This window comes from Strix uralensis, chromosome 2 (assembly GCF_047716275.1).
Source record: "Strix uralensis isolate ZFMK-TIS-50842 chromosome 2, bStrUra1, whole genome shotgun sequence".
Classification (NCBI taxonomy): domain Eukaryota; kingdom Metazoa; phylum Chordata; class Aves; order Strigiformes; family Strigidae; genus Strix; species Strix uralensis.
In genome coordinates this window covers 112,336,633-112,357,407 of record NC_133973.1, presented here as the reverse complement: position 1 = coordinate 112,357,407, position 20,775 = coordinate 112,336,633, and the positions used below count along the sequence as shown (strand labels likewise).

Here is a 20,775-nt window from a genome sequence, read left to right as displayed (position 1 = left end):
CAGGTGGACAAATGTACAAAAGCTTTTGCAGTAATGATTGATGGACAGGATGTATCCTCAAATTAAATGTTAGCTCTGTAGCCTTTTCCAGAATACACCTTCAGTGGCTGTGAAAACATATCTTCTTATACCTTTTTAGTTTGCCTCATCCTTGCCTGGAAAACTTCTGTGATGTTCTTATTACTTTAATTTTCTGGACTAAATAAAGGATTGTAAGATAAACCTAAAGCAAGACTGTTGAAGAACTAGGATTTGTTGGTTTTACATCTCTTACAAAGAAGCAGGTTCTTCAGTGCTGCCAATCTATATGGGATATATTTAGCTTAGATTTTTATTTGGCTATCACCGTTAGTGTTGTTCTTTCCACTGTCACATTCAATCTGCATGACATCAGCATGTCACCATAGAACAGATGCCACTTTATTATGGGGGGGGTGTTTGTTGTTGGCATTGTAATTAGTGATCTGGTCTTTCTTGATGTACTACAATTTACTTGCAGCAATACAGGCGCTCTGATGGGGACAGGGTGATATAACCTAGAGTGACAGCCAACAGAGTGGCAATAATCTCCTTAAATATTTGAAACTGAAAAGAAAAATCTATCATCTCACTCAGCTAAGCAGCCTGAAGGATCAAAGGGTGCCAAACAGTCTTCTGTCTGAAAAACACAAGTTGTTGTACAGCAAAATGGTACTTGGACTTGTTAATAGCTACTTGGATCACTAGCAGCAATCATGCTATAAAATATTTAGGAGGTCAGTATAATAATGCTCTAATTTGTTCTAACACTGTTTCAATAATCAGTTTAAAACTTGTTAAAAACTATATATATATATATATGTTTAAACACTGAACCCAGGTCTTACAATTTTACTTCAATTTGGGTATAAGATAGAGCTTCTTTTATAGTGCTTGACACTGTGTCACTTTCTAATAACATAGCTGCTGGTAGTAAGAGGCTCAAAATGCCATTTGTAGTTAAAATCTCTATTTTCAGATACATTGTCTAGTTTATTCATGCAGAGAAGTCATTTTACCTTTTGACCTTTCTGCTGGACTGAACAAAATGAGTGAAGACGTATTTTAACAGTCCTTGTATTTGAGTGAATTGTGACCGCAGCTGAAATTGCCAGTCTCCTGTATTATTCACCTTAATTCATTCACATTATTTGTAATACACTTGACCAAACCATTCCATTTTAGATATTTACTTCTTTTTGTTTAGATTTATAGTGAAGTTAAAAAATTAATGAAGTAGAAAATCAAAGCATTCTAGACCATTTTAATCAGATATAAAGTACCACAACTGCAATGCTTCATGCAGGCCCAGGTTTTAAAATAAGATTTTTATTTAACAAACTAATTTTGTTCATCTGCTTAATTACTTTCTATGGCAAGGAGTAGCTGAAAGCTTAAGCGTAAGCCCAAGCTTAAATGCACTGCTGAGGTAGGGCACAATTCCCAATATTTTCTCCATGGGATAACAAGAAATCCTATGGAAGTTTAATGACCTAACAATAAAAAGAGCTTAGGGCCCTTTCAGAGATGCTACATATCTTCACTCCTCCTTGATCTCTTTGGGAGCTAAAAGTATCTAAAAGCCTACTGAACTGAGTCCTACCTGCTTAAGTCTGACCTCATCCAAACGCGATTTGTTTTCACTGGTACTTTCGAAAGCCTAGAGAATCTGTCAGAGCACTTGGTGGAAGCTGGCATGCCTTAGTACAAACAGTATCTCTGGGGGCTGGAAAAATCGAGTAGGTTATAAGGAGTTATCACAAAAGTTGCAATTAAGCATGACATCGATAGATACAAGAAGAGTAGCACATCACTCAGAAATTATTTAAAAGTCAGGCAAATGAACAAAGGATCTGAAAAAGCTTAAAAGGGCTAGTCATAAATATAGCTAACCAAAGAGAATACCAAAGGAATTAATGGTCAGAGATTACTCTAAAGAACAGCAGGTACTGAGTGGAGAGAACAGACACACATAAGTAACTGTGGACCCACAAAGTGTAAATTTTGAAAATGACAGAGGAACACATCACTCTGTGGTGCTGTAGAGTATGAATAAAGGGAGTTGACAGGTAAGCACTGAGCAGGATATTGCTGCAGCAGCTTTCACAGACCCAGTCATATGCAAGGGCAGTGCTGACAAAGCAGTACAAGGTGAATTTGCTAATTCATGGCAATGTGCAAAAAACCCTAATTCATGAGTGTGTATGACAGTAATGTAACTATTTCGGATAAACAGGTAACATGGTACTAAGTGACATGCTCCCTTTGCCCCCACTAGGTTTATGTGATCTTTATGAGTAACTTGAATGTGTAGGTTAATGAAGCTACTACCTGCATTATGACTTTCTGACTATGTGAAAAAGTATGAACACTGAGCTGATAGTATGAACAGTCACATGAACTTTTCATCTCGTTTTTTTCACAGAAACCATGCAAGTAAAAAAATTAGGCTGACACACTTCAGACTATTCATGTCCATACCCATGTTTTATTACTTTAAGAAACTGCTTTCAAATAATATTTGTGCATTATGCTTCATTTATTAGGGCTACCACACAAAGAATCAACATGAGAGTTTCTCTATTATATACATACTCTGTAGGTAACTCTGTGTGTACATAAAGCCACACACATAGATGGAGCTTGCAAATTCAGAGTGTGATACACAGCTTACGGGCAACGCATAGATCTTACTGAGGCTACAAGTCTGGGATGACACCACGACAAGGAACCTACAAACCACATGTACCCCTGACACAGAAAACCGGCCTCTTTCTGCTGGCCATCTGTAGAGGTCAAGAGACCGAATGCCCGCTGAGGGACCTCCTCGCAGGCAGGGTGGACAGGCCACCCGTGCCTGAAGGGCTCTTTTCCGTCAGCCCCTTGCCGCTTCCTTCCCTGCCTGCTCCGGTTCTGGCCAGCAGGTCGGTCATCCCTACGGGACCTCGTCACAGTCCCGCCTCTCTGATCCAACATGGCTTCTGCCAGCTCTGCTGAGCGAGGTCAGCTCCCGGCGACTGGCGCGCCCCTGCCACCACCGCTCGCACCAAGTACCTGCGTGTGATTAGTAAAAATAATGGATTTGCCACAAGTAGCTAGAGATCCGCGGCCACAGAGCAGGCCCGGTGTCACCCGTCCCTGCTGGGCGCGTCCCCAGCGCCACGACGGGGCTGGACTAGGTGATCTTCAAGGTCTTTTCCACCCTCGATGATTCTGTGACACGCACCAGACCGCGGGACCCCGCGACAGCCGCCCGTTAAGAAATGCGGGGCCGTTGCTGCCCCCGGGAGCACGAGCGCGAGCTCTGCAGCCTCACATGCCAGGGCACGGTGGGGAAAACTCCCTTGGGAGGGGGAAACCGCCCAGCGCCGGCGGGGGCCGAAGGCAGGGCCAGGCCGGGCCGGGCCGCGGCGGGGCTCACTCGCGCAGCCGTGGGGGGCGGGGCAGCAGCGCGCTTCCGCTCCCTCCGCGGACGTCGCTGAAGTTTGTCCTCGGCGGCCGCCGTCTCGGCCCCTCCTCCCGCCGCTACGGGCCGGGGCCGCGGCGGGCGGCGCGCGCTTTTCAACCGCCATGAGCCTGTGGGTGGACAAGTACCGGCCCGGCTCCCTCGGCAGGCTGGACTACCACCGCGAGCAGGCGGCCCAGCTCCGCAACCTGGTGAGGGGGCGCCCGAGCCCGCCGTGCGGCGCTCGGCGGCCTCCCTGGTGGGCTCTGCCCGGTGCCGCTGCGGCCTCCAGCCGTGGTGGCGGGGGCCGCCTGAGGAGAGCCCGCCGCCGGGCCTCGCTCCTCCTGGCAGCGAGGATTCTCCAGGAAGCGGGATTCCGCGGCCCGTAAAGCCGCTCCTGCGGGTCTGCAGGGCGGGGGTTGGGAGCTTTCCCTCGGTGCAGGCCCCAGCCTTCGGAGGAGCTTCCCAGCCGGGCGCCGCCGCTGGCATGGTGCCCCGCTCGGGAGCGTGGCCGTTACGCTGAGGAAGAGGCGAGAGTAGTGGTTTGGCTTTATCAGGAGTGACGCGCATCTGTGCGTCCTGCGGGTTTTAGCTGAGAGCGATCAGTATCCCTGAGAATAGGGCTTACCTTGTTTACTTAAAGTTAGCTGAAGTTTTTAAGGTGAGCAGCTGGGAATAAAAGTCAAGACTATGTAATTTCTTGGATGTTAAAGAACTGCTTCCCCTGCCAGATGTGCTGACTTCTCACGAGACCGTCAGACTGATTCACTCTCTCAGTGTTTCTCTATGACCGTTATATCTAATGTAAATTCTGACTGAGAGGTTTGGTCAGGTGTTCTCCAGGTCATGCTTTTTAGTTTTTCAAGAAAAAACCTCCTAACTTCATTTAAATACAGGCTATCTATTACTTGCTTGCTCATATTCAAGGTTTGTAAATGAAACAACAAAGTAATTATATATATATGCATATCTCTCATAATTATATATGTGTATATCTGCTTTAAACTTTTAATCCTTTTTACTGTGTGTTGCAGCTGTCACTCCAGAATCCCTGGAAAGCATGTAGATGCTAGGGTGATTTTTTTTTCTTGGGTTTTGGGTTTGTTTTGTTGTTTGGGGTTTTTTTTGAGGGATGAGGTGTTTGGAGTTAAATGAGTTGCATATGGTCTTCAGAAAAATACGATGTTCTCTAGGAAATACTACTGCGGGAAATGAATTCAGAAGTTCTGATTCTAGGTACTATGTTGTGACTGAGCTGGAAAAGTCATTTCATGTAAATTTGGGTGAGAATGGAAGGATGAATGTTCTCTTATAAGGAAAATATTGTTGTAGCTAACCAATCTTGTTGCTTTGTGTTCAGGTTCAGTGTGGTGACTTCCCTCATCTATTGGTGTATGGACCATCAGGAGCTGGAAAAAAGACAAGAATAATGTGTTTGTTAAGGGAATTGTATGGTGCAGGAGTGGAAAAGCTGAGGATTGAGCATCAGAGTATAACGGTAAAAAAAAAAATAAATCTCCCATCTGTTGCCAAGTAATGTGGATATTTATATACTGACATATTTCTATTGTGAGGCTGTTATATTTATTTGGATATTTACTTTTCAAACTAATTTTTTTTTTTGCGCTTGATATCTTCAAGGTCTTTTATGTAATTAATCAGACTACTTTGGCTACGTGAACGAATACTTTTGCCAGATGTTGTTTCTTAGGTCTTCATGGGTGGGAGGATGTGGTGTTTCTTGTTTTCTGTGGCTGGTTCGTTGTTTTTGGTTTTGTTTTGTTTTTTACAGGTTGGTTTGGGCAATAGCATGTGTTGTGATAGACTAGCTCTCAATTAAATGTAAGGGATTTCATTTGTCTGTAAAAATAACCCTTATTTTTAAAATTATTAGCATTGCTTTTTGCATATATGCAAGTTTTAACTTGTTTTCTCATTCTTATAGTGACAATTTCAGCATTAGCAAAAAAAAAGTCAATTTCAATTCTATCTGCCTTGGTCTTAGGTGTTTAATTGTTTATTATTAAAAGGTTATATTATCCATTCAAAAGTCTTTTTATGGAAGGCTTAACCAGCAAGGGGTTGGCAAGCTTTATTCAAAAGTAGATTATTTAATGCTTGCTTTTTAATTCTCAGTAGTGGAACAAATACGATACTTGCACTGAATGACAGATGTATAGGATATATTTAACTGTTCAGACCCAAATTCAGTGGTGTTAGAAATACTAGTGTTTTCTTTAAAGAAAGTATAGACTCAAAATCCTTTGCCAAGAGAAGTAATCAGCCTCTTCAGGCTTGTCCAGAGGTTTTCCCTCAAACTTTTCTTTCAAGGGACAGAGTATCGGTTACTTTGAATGGCTGATTCCAATAATAATGTTTCTTGTTACAAAACTCAGTAACTGGAGTGTGCAATAATATGTACTATGCATTGCTATAATAATCTCTACTGTTATTATTTTATGGGTTGGATCATATGTCAGTACTCCTTTTCTCCTTTGGAGCTGGGGTTGGGGGTAGAAGATACATAAGTCTAGGTTTGCCTGTCACCTAGCCAGTTGTAATCTGCAAGATGAATTTTTGCATCAAATCTTTAGAACACTCTTTCTGAAATTTAATATGCTTATTTTCTACACAGGCACCTTCTAAAAAGAAAATTGAAATTAGCACCATTGCAAGTAACTATCACCTTGAAGTTAACCCAAGGTAAGTGTACAGTAAAAATGTGTCACTTCAAATACAAGCTGCTGGTCATGTTGCAGGTGGTTTCAGCCTGGGTATATAAGGGCCTGATTGTCCAATTTATTGCCTGAGCAAATTAGATAATGGTTTATAGGTTTGGACTGCAAATGGGAGCAAGGAGAGGATTTTTAATTGAACAGCTCTAAATGAACAAAATTTGGATTACCGTATACTAAAGACAGTAATGTTCTGCTTAACTAGCCACATAAGCATGCTGATGATGAGGACTGGGTAACAGAAACAATTCTGGATTCATAGATTTAACCATTTATGTTGAAACTGAAAACTTTTATTGGAACCAACACTCCCATATTGTTAGTTCTCGCAGAGATGCAAAAATAAAGTGATTTGAAAGTAAGCGAGGTTTACCCAGTAACTCTTAAAGAGTTTAGAGCACGGGAGAGAACACTACCACAAAATACTGGGAGTTCTGTCATTAGCAAGGTCAGATGTTGATTTAAATGACAAAAGCTATAATGGTGTACTGTATGTTGTCTTTGACAGTTGTGAAATTGCTGGTGATAGTTCACTGACCCAAAGTAAATATTTGTATTTACGTGAATCCCTTTAATGTGCTGTAAATCACATGAGAGTAAATGTCATTGTGCACTGGGAGACTTTGGTTATGTTGACTTTGTCTGGGTTGCAGTTGTAAGACAAATATGTATCCTGAAGTAACTTTTAGCTTTGTGCTTTTTGCTAAACATTTTCTCATGTTGCTCTGTGTTTTAGAAGCTATTCTCATGTACCATGTCTCCTTTAAAAGCTTGTTCTGCAACTAATCTCTATGTAGTGAATATGTTCTGGTATGCTAATACAAATCCAAATGAATAAAGCTGAGACTTTTATCGGTAATTAACTGTTTGAATATGTCTGATACAAAATGTGTGACCATTCAGTCTGCTCTGATAACCTAATACTACTAATTCTCCTTCTGTTACTCTCCATAGGGTACTTTTTGCTTGTATAAAATAATTGTATTTTACTTTAAAAATCCTGAAAGTGTAGAACTGCCGTGTTGGTTATTGTATATAACAGTAGTGCTGAGTTTTGATTAAGAATTAATATATTGATTCATAGGCTTTAAGTGCTCAAGCAATTGTCAAGGCTTATGTCTGACCAGACAGTGAGCCTTTGTGTACAGCGCTATAGTCTGTGAAGTTTGATTGAATTATAATACTGTGAAATCATGTTGTGCATCTTGAGTAACATGGAACATGATAAATGGCTAATAGGGAAAGGAAATTAACTTCTGGGAAGGACTCCGTGCAGACATTGAATTTGTTATCGAACTTTATTAGATAGAACTGTTCTTTTTCCTCCAAAATGAGGATATTGTCTGAATTCCAAAACATTGTCTGCTGGTTACTTGACTAGCCTGGGTAGATGCTTCAAAATGGGTTCTCCTGAGTAAGTAGGTAGTGAAAGAATTGAGGAACAACAAAATTTAAACACTTGTGTGGTTAACTACCTTTGTTCATTGTTTTCCTGGAACCTTTGGTGTGGTCACATAATGTCAAGGATAATCATTTGCTATGAAATTATAACTATGGATTCTATGTTACTGCAGAGAATAATTTAAATATTAAGAAACTATTTTAATCACTCCATTCCTAAAAACTGGCCTGTCTCTTAAGTAGAACTGGCTTGTTTCATTTTGGTTTTTGCTCTGTAATTAAAGGTCTGCTCCCTTGCTGAAGGACAGATCTCCGCAGTCAAAGTCAGCATAACCTATTTGGCAGATTGTGAACTGTTGAGCTAATATGCCTCTGTCTGTTCTGCTGCCTTCTCTTTGACAAGAATGGGGAAGGCCTGGTTCAGTGGTGACTAGAACAGGACAAATGCTTTTTCATTTGCTTGCCAGTGAAATATTGCAGAGCTGTTGCTGCCTCTGTGAAGGCAATAGTCTGGGGATGCTAAAGAGTGTGAGGATTTTTTTCCTCTTTTTCTTCTTTGTCAATAACCTAGTTTGCAAGTCAATACCCAGTGGCTGCCAAATCTGAGTCCAGCTAGCTGAGCTACTAACCTGGGGACTGAGAAGGCTGCAGTGCTGCAGTAGTGCATAGTGAGGAGAGGAGGCAGGAGGAGATCTAGTATTTCCCCATGTTTTCCTGCCTTCTAAGAGGAAAAAAGATAACAATCTGTGCTGTAATAGTGTCTCGGTATCAGTCTTTACTAGTAACTCCTTGCAACTTCAGTGTGTCTGCTGTTCAAGTTTACATTAAGCATACAGGTTGTTCATAGCATGACATCTAGTTTTCAGGGGAAGAACATGCATTTACATCAGTACTTTGACTCAGGCATCCTATTATGTGGTTACACAATTTTTCTTCCCGTAATGGGTAAAAATGTTCACATTCTGTGTCTTTGCCCAAATCATAGGTAACAAAAGTTTAGATTTCTCATACCAGAAAAACAAGTTCTAGTTTTTAGTGAGTTGTTAAAACATTTGACAGTGGCTTTACTGCTTCCCAATACAGTCCTACTAATCTAGCTGTGTCTACAGAAGCTTTGGGTTGTTTTTATTATTGGGAAAGTAACTTCCAACAAAGTATGTGTGGTAAGCTTAATTCTAACCTCATCAGCTTCTGAATTCTTTTGTCACTTTTATTTGGTCAGTTGACCCAAGGGGCTGCTTAGGAGGATATATTTTGTATGCAATATAAAGTTGTTTTAAAATAAGTTTTATTCAAACTCCTGGCACAGTGATGCGGGAAACAATGACCGTGTAGTAATTCAGGAACTCTTGAAGACAGTAGCACAATCCCAACAGCTTGAGACAAGTACTCAACGAGATTTTAAAGGTGAGTAAAAACAGTTAAAACCAGTCAAAGTACTTTTTAAACTTGTTTTTCAGAGATTTCAGCTGACTGTTTTGTTTGTACCTATATATTGCATGAGGGCATGCACGAACCTTTCCCAAATTAAACAATCTACCATTTTTCTTCCACTGTGTAAATATCTTGAGTGGTTAAATACTCAGTATGAGGTTGTCTCTTGTGTTGGTTTCTTAGGAGGACAGGGTGTAGTTGATGACTGGCTGGGCAGAGGGAGCTCAGATTCCTGCTGTCTTTTTCCCAAGTCTACTGTTGAAATGCACTGTGATTTAATGATCTACAGTAGTAGTCGAGTTATGAGCTACTGAGGCTTAATGTTGAGTTGGGGGACAGGATAACCTTATGGTAAACAGTGCTGTGTAAGTTAGGTGTTAGCCGCTTATTTATAGCGTTTTGGGAGATGAGCTATCTTAGGCAGAAAGTTCAGAAGTGCTTTATCCATAGTGTATGGAAGAACACTGGGTAGAAAAATGAAGGCTTTCACTGAGTTTTCCAAGACACATGTTGCTACAACTGGCTTATTTTTCCTCCCCGTGACTAAATTGAAAGGAAAGTCAGAACTATGTAACAAAAGATTGACGGAGAGAGGAGATTTTGACAGATAGAGTAGATCAGAAATTAGTTGAAAATGGTCATGGATTTAGTGCTTTGTCTTATTTCGTGAGACCAGCGAGGAAAACACTATGTTTCACCTAAGCTGCTAGACACTGATTGACTCTACCAGTAATTGATGTATATCCTTAGAGTTGCAGTCATACCATGCACCTTGAAGTATCTGGTAAGCTGACTAGTCTCCTTAGGCTGCATATACAACCCGAAGAGAAATGGGAGAAGAGTAATGGGCTGACTTGTTCCTCCAGGCTGTTCTCACAGGACCATTCAGAATACTGAAATGAGCCATCTATGAGTTGCCTATGGAGGAGCCTGCAGAAGGTAGCTGGTTGGGTTAGCTACTTCATATTAGGTGTCTCCTGATTGTTCTGAAGCATTTTTAAATATATTTTTCTTTTTTTCTTTAAAAGACCATGGAAAGGCACTGCAGCTACAGTAACAAGCCAGCTTTCTACTACTCCTTTGTTAAGCTAAGACACTGGCTTTTAAATATAAAATGTATTGAGGGGTGTCTTCAAGAATTTTTTGCTTTTTGGTGTGTCCTTATGCCATAAATTCTTTTGCATTTCTTACTTAAAAATTCCTTTGATAATTAGTACAGTAACTTTTTAAAGTGAAAGCTTCTATGCCTACCTGGATTATTTCTTGGCACTGAAGTGTTACAGGCCCTGGTCTGAAGAAATTGACATTTTAGTACATGAATATAGGGTGTGAAGAAGATTATACAGTCAAAAAGGCATGCAGGTTGTCTTCATCTTTATTTTCCTGCCTGTGGAACCATGCTGCCTTTTTCTGCTTGTGTCATTTATTTTGGTATTATTGATAGTATGACGAAGTACTCATTTTCTTAGAGAGATTTGATATTAATAAAAAAACCCACAATTTTTAATCCTTTTTCAGTGGTGCTGTTAACAGAAGTCGACAAACTCACTAAAGATGCTCAACATGCTTTGAGAAGAACAATGGAGAAGTACATGGCAACCTGCAGGTTGATCCTGTGCTGCAACTCCATGTCAAAAATTATAGGACCTATTCAAAGCAGATGCCTGGCTGTACGAGTGCCTGCTCCCAGCATTGAAGATGTATGTTGAAACGGAAGCAAAAATAAGTTATTTAAAACTTCTTACTAGATAAGTTTTTTTGTTGTGTACTTATGAAATATTTTACTTCCACAAAGTGACCTAGTTATTCTTTGTGGTGAGTGACTTGTTAAGCATGTCTCATGAAAGACTGGTCCATCTCTGGTCCAGAAATGTTTAAAACGGGAGAATCTGTAGGTGCTGAACTGTTAAGTGTTGCATATCTGTTTTCTGTCTAGATCTGCCATGTCTTATCCAGTGTGTGTAAGAAAGAAGGTCTGACTCTTCCTCAGGAACTGGCTCAAAGACTTGCAGAGAAATCAGGCAGGAATCTTCGGAAAGCACTACTTATGTGTGAGTCCTGCAGAGTACAACAGTAAGTCACTGCTAAAAATTAATGTAAATTATACTCTCAAGACACATAAATGAACTTACTTCTGAGGCCTTGTTAGAATAGGTGACAGTTTGCTTTGATATTAATTTTTTAAAATTATTATGTAGGTATCCTTTTACTGCTGATCAAGACATTCCTGAGATGGACTGGGAAGTTTATTTGAGAGAAACTGCAAATGCTATTGTTGGTCAACAGACACCACAAAGGTAGGTAAATACACTTGCTTGCAGCTATAATTATGGTTTTGGTGTACTCTTAAACCAAAGAAAATGTTGTATTTAAAACTGTGGCATCTTTACTTCAGTTATCTGTAACTTTCTGACATTTCTACTGGAGCTGGTACTTTGCAGCCAGAGGAAGTGAGCTTTAAAATTACCAGAGGAGGCTAAATGAACTTCAGGAACTGAAACAGTTGTTTGTTTTTTTCTGTTGAAGCTTTTTAATCAAAAGAGAGCATAAGCTTAGTTGCATGTTGTGCTGTGGGTTTTTTTTGGTGGGGGGCGGGGGGAGGTGGGGGAGGAGTGTGTATGTCAGGTTTTTCTGTTTGTTTTATTTAAGGCTTCTGTTACACCATCTTTAGCAGAACACACCTTTTACAAAAGAACTGGAAATGAGAAATCACTGCTTTTTTAAAGCACATTAGGAGATGTCCCCTTTATCCATCTCAGTGTCATATACACAGCCTGATCCTTTTAATCTGTTCCATATATTACATGAGATGTCACTTAAATTCTTGTATTTAATTTAAATGCTTCTGACCTCCTAATATCAAAACTTGAGAACTGATAACCTTGAGAACTATGCCACCTAACCATCTTACCCCCTCTTGTAACCACTGAAGACAGAAAACCAACATAAATGAATCTTTTGGCTCTAATCAATTTTGTGGTGTCTTCTCACTAATTTTAAGCATGAATAATAATTTAGATATGAAGAGGAATTCAAGAGAGACAAACCTGAAACAAATTCCAATAACCTTGTAGCTTCTAGATTAACTGAGACCATTGTAACTAGAGTATATGTAACTTATCTTACTGTTAAACTTAATGTTTTGAATAAAAGGTGATATGTAGCATTTGAATTGAAACTAACCTATGCAGTGTGTTGGGGTTTAAAAGAACACACAAAACCAAAAACAGAAAAGAAATTTTGCTTGGCTTTTTTTTCCTGCAGCTTATTTCACAAATAGTGAAAATGCACTAGTATGTTTTGGGGACACACTTCTGATATTTTGTGGTGTCTTTCCAACAGGCTTTTAGAGGTCCGTGGACGGCTTTATGAACTTCTGACACACTGCATTCCTCCTGAGATTATAATGAAGGTAATTCGGTGATCTAGCTCTTAATGTGTTATAAATATTAATGATATGACAGTCTCAATTTGAGTTAAAAAAACTCCACACCAAAACAACACAAATTATCCAAATATTGATGAAATGCCATGTCCTTTCTAAGTAGACATGAGTGACCAGAAGATGCTTTTCTCCTGTGTTTCTTTCCACTGGAGTAACCAGAATAGTCCAGGTTATTGCTTTGAAGCAGTAATTAAAGACCTTGTTCCTGCAAACACTGATACATAACATTCACTTCTCATGATCCTCAGTCGATGTACTAGACTGTTAGTATATGCTATAGTTAGGTTCATGCATGACAGTTTTGAGTGGTGTAGATTTTGGGGGCAGGAAGATTCTGTTCTCTAATTCAGAAAAATGTAAGTGTCTATTTTTATTGCAGGCTTCCTTGTTCACACCTCTGTTGAATGGTTTACTAAAACTTGTTCTGTGATCACAGAACAGCAGCATCATTACTGAGTAAAAACAAAGGAGGACATGCTTTGTCCCCCGGAATACTTCTCAGGCCAGTTTCTGTATTGAAACAGATGTACTTTATGGGCTAATTTTGATATGGTTTGTTTTCTTTTGTAAAAGTTTTGTTGTCATGAGTTCAATATTTGCTATGTCCTAGTGGAGAGGTTTCCTGAAGGATGCTAGACCAGCAGGCCTCTTCAAAGAGAGAAGTCATCTTGGGAGGGAAAAAAAGCAAACAGGACGTGCATGTTCCTATTTTAGGCAGGATGAAAGGATGCTGAAGTCAACTAGAGCACAAAAATGATTAAAGCTGATGCTTGCTGCTCTACCCATGGTGGACTTTGCCATCAGACATAATTATGAGATGATAATAATATTTTTTTTTTACATTAACTGATTTCTGCTTTCTGACAGTTTGGTAGTTAGACTTTTCTTTAACCTTTCTTTATTATGGTAGGTTAGTGGATCCTGCATTCCCCTGTTTAAGGACTGTTGTCATCAGGCCAAAGGTTCTCTACCCACTCCCTCTTCATAAATTGAAACGGTCTAGGGATACTTCTCACTTAATCCTGACCATTTTAGTAGAGATGGATTTGTAATTATTTTATTGCTATCTCTGATCTAAAATAATTATTTATTTTTTTTGTAACGATGCAGTATTGTTTTAAAGTATCTTGTGTGTGTCTACACATACATATGTACATAAACAGATATACTTAAATTTTCAATAAGCCTTTTCCTTGTTATTTATTAATGTTCTTTGTCTCTGTGCTTGATGCTGTCGAGATAGCAAGTGTATTAAAATCACTTCCTATCTTGGTAAAAATTCTCCCCAGGGTCCTGGGCCTGCATGCAGTAGAGGTTACGTATTTGGAGATGAGGTTAATTTATTTTCTTTATTAAGGCATAAGTAGTTCCAGTATATGATTTTTTCCCATCTAAGAACACAATAGGGAATGTGTTTTGACATGAGGAATTTATCTTGAAAGAAGGTTCTGAAGAGATATGGTTCCATGAATCTAGTTCTGTCAAATAGGTGGTGTAATGATTCTTGAATGTCTTTTCTGTTGGATTCATGAGTGAACTATTGATCTTAGCTTGGCTATTTTCAGAGAAATGAGGTTATCCTCTTAAGGAAAAGCATATAAATTTTCAAATACTGTCCTGTCTTTTTCACCTTTTAGGGTCTCCTGACAGAACTTTTAAATAACTGTGATGGACAACTGAAAGGAGAAGTTGCACAGATGGCAGCCTTCTATGAACACCGCCTGCAACTAGGCAGCAAGGCCATTTATCATCTGGAAGCATTTGTAGCAAAGTTTATGGCAATTTACAAGAAGTTTATGGAGGATGGACTAGATGACATGATGTTCTAACTCTGATGCCCGAAGTCATACACGGAAAGTTGTATCATGATGCCAGTAATGTTGCAAATGTTGTCTACTTGTCCATGCTTGATTTCATGTGGGTTTCGTTCAAAGTCAAATATTTTATTTTGCTATTAATATAAACCACAGTGAACTAAAGAACAATGTTTGTTCAGTTTTAGAAGCCAGCTGGATTTTTTTTGACAGCCATAAATCCATGTTTAGATTCATACAAAATACATTAGCCTTTCAGAAGGACAAGTTGCCTTGGAAGACATATAGGATGATAGTCGCTCTGCAGTATTTGTAAGCTGACATTAAGAAGAGAGAACAGGGATGCTGCATGCTTGCTTTTTGATTGCTCATGGACAAGGCTGTAAGCAAAAGATGGTTCTTCCATGTTGTGGCAAGTTCTAGTTGGCGCAGGTATGTTCTGCTTACTGATTTATGTATCTCGCTATTTGTCTGCTGCCTTTTTGTTCTAGCCATGCTGTTTTCTGAGGTGTGCTGACACAGTGTTTTCTGACTCTTGTTTGTAAGCAGTTGCATTGGAATTGTGGATGAGCAATACTTTTGTGTTGCTTGTAAATCAGTTTGACAACATGAAACACTTTGTTTAGAAGGAGCATACCTATATAAAGCAAGGCCACTTCCTGGCTAACACTGTCAATGTATGTAATGCTCTTCAGGTAAAGATTATTCCTTTGACCGGTTTAACCAAGAGTAAGGTTTCAACTTTTTAACAAATATTATTTCACCTCTGAAATTGATATGTGACACTTTTAAAATGGCAAAATAAATTGTAAGAATATGAACAACAAATGAAATGCTGAATTGGTGTTCTACACTGTGAGTACCTAGCTATGTGCATTCATTTGCTTTGATGTAGACTGTGTTTCAGAAGGGTGGGATACACTTTTTTTGTGTCAGAGCTAGTTATGCATAATGGCATTTTTTTGGTAGCTAGGGCCTTCCCTCTAGTAATTGATAAAGAAACAATCTCACTAGTTATTATTAACTGTCATCCCCTTTAGAATGTACAAAAGGCAGCACTAGTCGTTAAAGAGGTAGTCTTGTTGCAGTTGTCAGGAACTTGACCATCCCATGTGTGGTGTGAATGCACAGCTTGCCTTCAGATTCATTCTCAGTAAGATGGTGCTGGCCTGCTTCATGCTTAACTGCTCTCGTTGAAACTGAAGAATTGTAGAAAATGGATTTTTTTTCTCTTCCATCTGCTCTTGTCACCCAAATCCACAGCACTGGTAGCTTGTCAGAGTGTAACTGTCTTGACTGTCAGATCCTGGAAAACTGTTAAATTAGTCAGTGATAGTGGAAATGAGTACTTAAATCCCTTACAAGGAAGAGCACAAGAATGGTAGAGGAGGCATAATTACTGCATATACAAATTGTCTGCTCTTGCAGGAGCCTAGTCTACTCATTTTTAAAAGCCAGACAAACTTTAGCATTTGCCTATTGTAAGTATAGCATGTGATGAAGCAAAACCATGAGTTATGTGTTATGCCCTGCTGTGGTGGTTTAGCCCCTGCCGGGGTCTGAGACCACGTGGCCGCTGCCCCTCCCCCACAAAGGGAGTGAAATACAAAGCCCCAAGACTGAAATAAGGAAAGGTTTAATACAACAGTGCAATAGCAACACAACAAACAACAACAATAACACTAACAGTAATAGTGATAGCAATGAACACGGCAAAATAGCTACCAAATACAGCAGTTTGAAGCACGATGTACAAAACCACGAGTGCACCTCGCTCCCGCGCCAGGAAAATGTGACCTGCCAGGATGTGATGTCCACATGGTATCTGAATAACCTGGCTAGAGCTTCCACCCCCACTGCTGGGGAAACTTAACCCTATCCTGGTTAAACCAGGACACCTGCCTACCCCCAGCACCCCCCCCCCCCCCCCCCCAAAAAAAATGAGCTAGTGTGGGTGAAGAGGAATGTGTGTAGGGATATTTGAAATGCATAGGGACAGTATTGATGGAGAAGAGCTGGGTTGTAGGTTTGTTAGTTGAAGGGGGCAGAGGAGCAGCTTGCTGCTTCAAAAGATCTCAGCAGCTTTGTCTAGGAGACTGAAACACCACCATCAATCTCTGTAGGCGTTCTTGCTGCCTCTTCTTGAAGTTTAATTTTTATCATGTTCTAGGATGAATCAAGAGTAGTCAAGGATGGGGAAAAATGGGATAATGATCAGAGATTGCTGACAGGCAATGGCTATCATTGTTCCCAAAAACCTGTTTCCATTTCGCCCTGCTGATCCTGCTCCTGCCTCTTTGTCTTCCACAGCCTAGAACACAGAAATTTAAACACACAGGCACAGTATCTTGTAAATCTCTGTGCATGTTCTTCCTTCCTGCAGCAATCTTAAAGGCAACTCTTGCCTTAAATGATCAGTAAGTTGTGCTTTTTTGGGAACACCTTAGAGGCTGGTAGCCACTTTGGATGCTGCTTCCCCTCCCTTGTGGATAGCTGTAGCCCTTGCTTGGAGGCCATGTGGCACAGAGCAGGTCCTGGGCTGTGCTGGAGGAAGCAGGGACCAATAACCCCCCAACCCCACTGACAAATGGTGCTGATGGGAGCGTACGAGCAAGTGGCTGTCAGAAATAAGTAGTTTTCTGCCATTTTTTCCCCTCATGAGGCTACCATTTAACCCTTTCACCAGAAAAGCAGGACGTGGTAAAGCACAGGTCTCCCAGGGTGGGCAGGGCCGCCTCTGCAGCCTGCATGCACACAGCCCAGCACCAGCGCTGGGCCGGACCTACGCTGGGCACTGCACACCTGCTTCACAGATCAAGTGAGAGGGGCGTGCAGATAGACTTTTAAACACTAAATAGCACAGGACCAGTCTCTAGATGATCCATTTCTTCAGCTGATTTAATCTTTTGAGACCTGCTTAGAATTGCTTCTGAATTGCATGCTGAGAGGATTACCCTCGCTTTCATCCAGCATCACCTCCTGCTAGTTCCAGATGAAAACTCCAAGCTGCTCCCACCTAGGTGGGACTTAAGCACTGAACAAGTCTAAGAGGTTGCAGAGGAGTCAGCTTCATGCTAGCATAGAAAGCCAGAGGTGAAACTGATTTTTAATAAAAATGATCAAGAAACTAAAGGCAGCAACTACTTCTGTTAAAACTTTCTCTGCTCTGCAAAGGGTGAGTCGTGCATTCAGATTTTATTCCCCGTTTCTGAAGTCCAAGTGTTAACTCCTGGGAGAAACGTTATTTTAAAAATCACATTCTTTTTAGACATCCATGGTAAACAACTCTACTTGAGCATTAATCATAATAAACATATTGTCTGATTGGAAGATAACTTTTAAAATGTATTTTGTTAAATAAATTCACATGAGCAAAGCTGACATGAGGAATGTCCCCTTCTTTACCAAAGAAGTACCTTGATTATCGCAGGCTAGAAGGTAAGGTAGATAACAGAAGAGTTCATTATCACAAATTTTCCTTCCAGTGCAGGGAATTCAAGATTATTACAGTTCATTGATATAAAATAATAGCTGTAATTTGTCTTGTTGGAAAGAGCTCTGCTATGCCTGAGCAGCCTTTAAATCCTTCTTGCTTAACATTTTTTGCCTGTGCTAACAATTAGTGCTGTATGAATTTGTTGCATTGGATTTCAATCAATGACCCAAACCAAACCCCAGAGTTGTAGTCTGCTAAACAAAAGTTGCCTTAGCGTGACAGTGAAATGTGCTTCTAGTTCTTGAAGGCCAAAATACTTCTCTTGATCTTTATACTTCATAAGGAGGGAAGGAATGTAAATACATAAGCATGCGAAAGAAATTAATCTCTATTGTTGAATGTGCCCTGCAGGCTAATCAATAGTATGTCATGCAACTTGCATGTCAGGAACTGGTTGCACATCCCAAAATGACCAAGATTAAAAGAGTTTGCCATTAACTTCAATACATTGGGGAATTGACTCAGAATTTTCTCTGTCATTAGAATTTTCTGTCCAAATTAACTAGGACAACTGGGGCCTAACCCAGTATTTATTAATTTTTTTTTAAAGCAGTTGGATGCTTTGCTTGTCTGAAAAATGAGCCTATTTGCAGTTAAACATTCCTATAGCAGATTTTCTTCTACAGTTGTGTACCATGTGTGTGCTGAAATTCTGGAAGAAATTGTACACTCTATTTCAACAATCCTGGAACTAGTAAATATTGTCCGAATCATTTGAGCACTGGGTGGTATTTCAGTGAGGATGGGTTTGGCCTCTCTTAAATAGGGGTGAGAGATAAGATAACACAAGCAGAAGAAGCCTTAAGCATGTAACTTCACAACTAACACCATTGGTCCATCTGCGTTTCTTCTAGCAGAGATGCTGGGGCGCCCATCACCACCTCTGTCCTGGCACCTTCTTGAAGCTGATCTTCAGCCCTGTCCCAAGACATGGAGTAGGTGTCGGTCTTTCACTACAGAGCCCATCTTAGGAAGAGACACTATGAGATGTCATCTAAACTGCTGGGCAACAGCTGAGGTTGCTGACCTCTGCTTCCCTGCAGTACTGTGGTGCTGGGAGCATCCTTGCTGCCACGCCAGAGTGCTCCATCAAAATCAGTTGTGGTCCAGCAGCAATGTGTGTGGGTGGCTCGGCAAGACAGGAGTACCTGCAGCTTGGAGGAGTGTCTGTTTTGCTGTGTCAGGGGAAACTCTGCCTTTGATACAATGAGGTACTTTATCAGGAACGTGTCTCCAATAGTCTTTTAAGTGACTTTCACCTCTTAATCAAAATTACAGCTTCTTAGTCCTATGGAAGTCCTGCAGTTACTTTTAACTCTCTCTCAGGGACCATCTTACAGAAGTTAGTCAAACAATATTATTATTTTTCTACACAGACTTCTCAGTATTATTCCCGAAGTAATTTAATGCCATGATAACTACTGGAGTGCAGGTTCCTAGCTCCACCTTGTTCATGCCATTTTCTGCCCAGGGTCACTTTGAACCATGTCTGTGGTGCCCTTGAGACTTCTCTTCCTCTTCAGGTCCCCTTCTCCCCTGGTTTGCAAAGGAAGCTGAAATACCCAAAATTGATTTCCAAGAAGAAAGGTGGGTGGAAACAGCAGGAGATGGTTTGAGAGTGGCTGGGGACAGGTAAAGGAGTTCAGCTACCAAAAAGCAGGAAGGCAAGGCAGGGGGAGCTTTAGACACTTGAAGGACAGCTGTGAGGGAGATGTCTCTCTGCTTGGGAACCATTTGCCTAGGCAAGGATCTACAAATATTCCTTGTAGAAGGTGAGCAAGGCTCATGCTTTTCTGAAGGCTGGAGCACTCAGCCAGAAGCAGGAGAGCTGGATTCTGCACTTGCTCCATCTAAAGAGATTTAAACGAGGGTGATTCATTTTGCTTCCAAATAATAGGTTTATTTTAATATTACTTATTAGTGCATTTTTCTGTTACCTAGCAGTGCATTTATGAGGGAAGTTAGAGGTTAAAAATAGCTGTTAAAATTCTGCCTCCTCTGTGATGGAAATAATTTCTATTGTGTATCAGTGGCTGATATGTTTGATGGTGTCCCTGCCTTTTCCACCCAACCATTCATTTGAAGCCCCTGTGAGATTTGCTGAATCAGTGGTCTGTACAGCTGCATTTGAGGGAAACAGGAACACTGGGATCTCTTAAAATAGCAATAAAAGGGCAAATTAACTATAATTTCTGAAAATGATGGTCAGTGAACTAGTTACTGCCTAATATTTGTAATTCAAATCCAGCTTGCTCACCTGCCTTCCCCAACAGCCCATGGGGTTGGCAGGGCTCAGGAGGGGGCAACTCCACCCCTTTCACTGATGTGGTCCACTGCAGCCAAGGTTGATGGGCTAGAAGAAGAGCAAGCAAAAGATCCTGGTTTGGTGCATGAAAAAGCACTCGGGAGAGAAGTCGTCCTGGAATACGTCTATGGCTACCGTATGCCCAAGAACAGAGAAAGAAAAGGCAGTTTGTGCATGTTTCTCTGCCCTAAAACATGGGATCTTCAGGTAGCCTCAGCACTTCTCCTCCTCCCTGAAGCTCCAGGCTGCTGTGTCCATCGAACCACCTTGCTTTACAGCCACCAATGCCCAGGTCCTCCTGCCCGGCACAGTCATTTCTTCCCAACCCAGAGCTGCTGTCTTCTATTTCATAGTGTCCCAGAGCTCCTTTTTCATGAGGACACCCCAAATTCAGTAGCTGTAATCCTCCAACCCATCTTAAATCTTCCCACACTTAAACTTCCTTACATCACCTTTTCTGCCAGTCTGGCACTAGAGTCGCTCCTTTTTGCCCCCAGGCCCCAGCATGTACCTCTTCTCATTCCATCCCAGTCTCTTTGGTTGTGTCTGGCAAGCCTTGACCAGGATAACAGTTCTTCACTAACCTTTCCTGTGAAAGACAAGATCTGCCTGCTGCCTCTGGTGCTGTAGGTTGGAAGGGACCTCTGGAGGTCATCTTGTCCAAGCAGGTCGTTTCTGCTCC

The 20,775-nt window shown here is 40.8% G+C and overlaps 1 protein-coding gene and 1 long non-coding RNA gene across 4 annotated transcripts; one reads left to right on the top strand and one right to left on the bottom strand.

Annotated features, from left to right (window-relative positions):
• Positions 1-2,486: 2,486 nt before the first annotated feature.
• Positions 2,487-3,394, bottom strand: LOC141940243 (uncharacterized). The gene is made up of 2 exons (XR_012627931.1): positions 3,245-3,394; positions 2,487-3,072 (listed from the first exon to the last, which is right to left on the bottom strand). It is a non-coding gene; the product is annotated as an uncharacterized LOC141940243 (long non-coding RNA).
• A 90-nt stretch (positions 3,395-3,484) lies between these two features.
• On the top strand, positions 3,485-15,125 carry RFC3 (replication factor C subunit 3). Of its 3 annotated transcripts, none has more exons than XM_074859832.1 (9): positions 3,485-3,675; positions 4,824-4,961; positions 6,099-6,166; positions 8,909-9,006; positions 10,552-10,733; positions 10,970-11,106; positions 11,232-11,330; positions 12,376-12,445; positions 14,116-15,125. In XM_074859832.1, exons 1-9 carry the CDS (start codon positions 3,589-3,591, stop codon positions 14,305-14,307), a joined length of 1,071 nt encoding a protein of 356 aa, XP_074715933.1. In that variant the 5' UTR covers positions 3,485-3,588; the 3' UTR covers positions 14,308-15,125. The 3 variants fall into 3 exon arrangements, with proteins under 3 accessions (XP_074715933.1, XP_074715935.1, XP_074715934.1); XM_074859834.1 differs by lacking the exon at positions 3,485-3,675 and adding an exon at positions 3,701-4,124; XM_074859833.1 differs by lacking the exon at positions 3,485-3,675 and adding an exon at positions 4,151-4,390.
• The last annotated feature ends 5,650 nt before the right edge of the window (positions 15,126-20,775 follow it).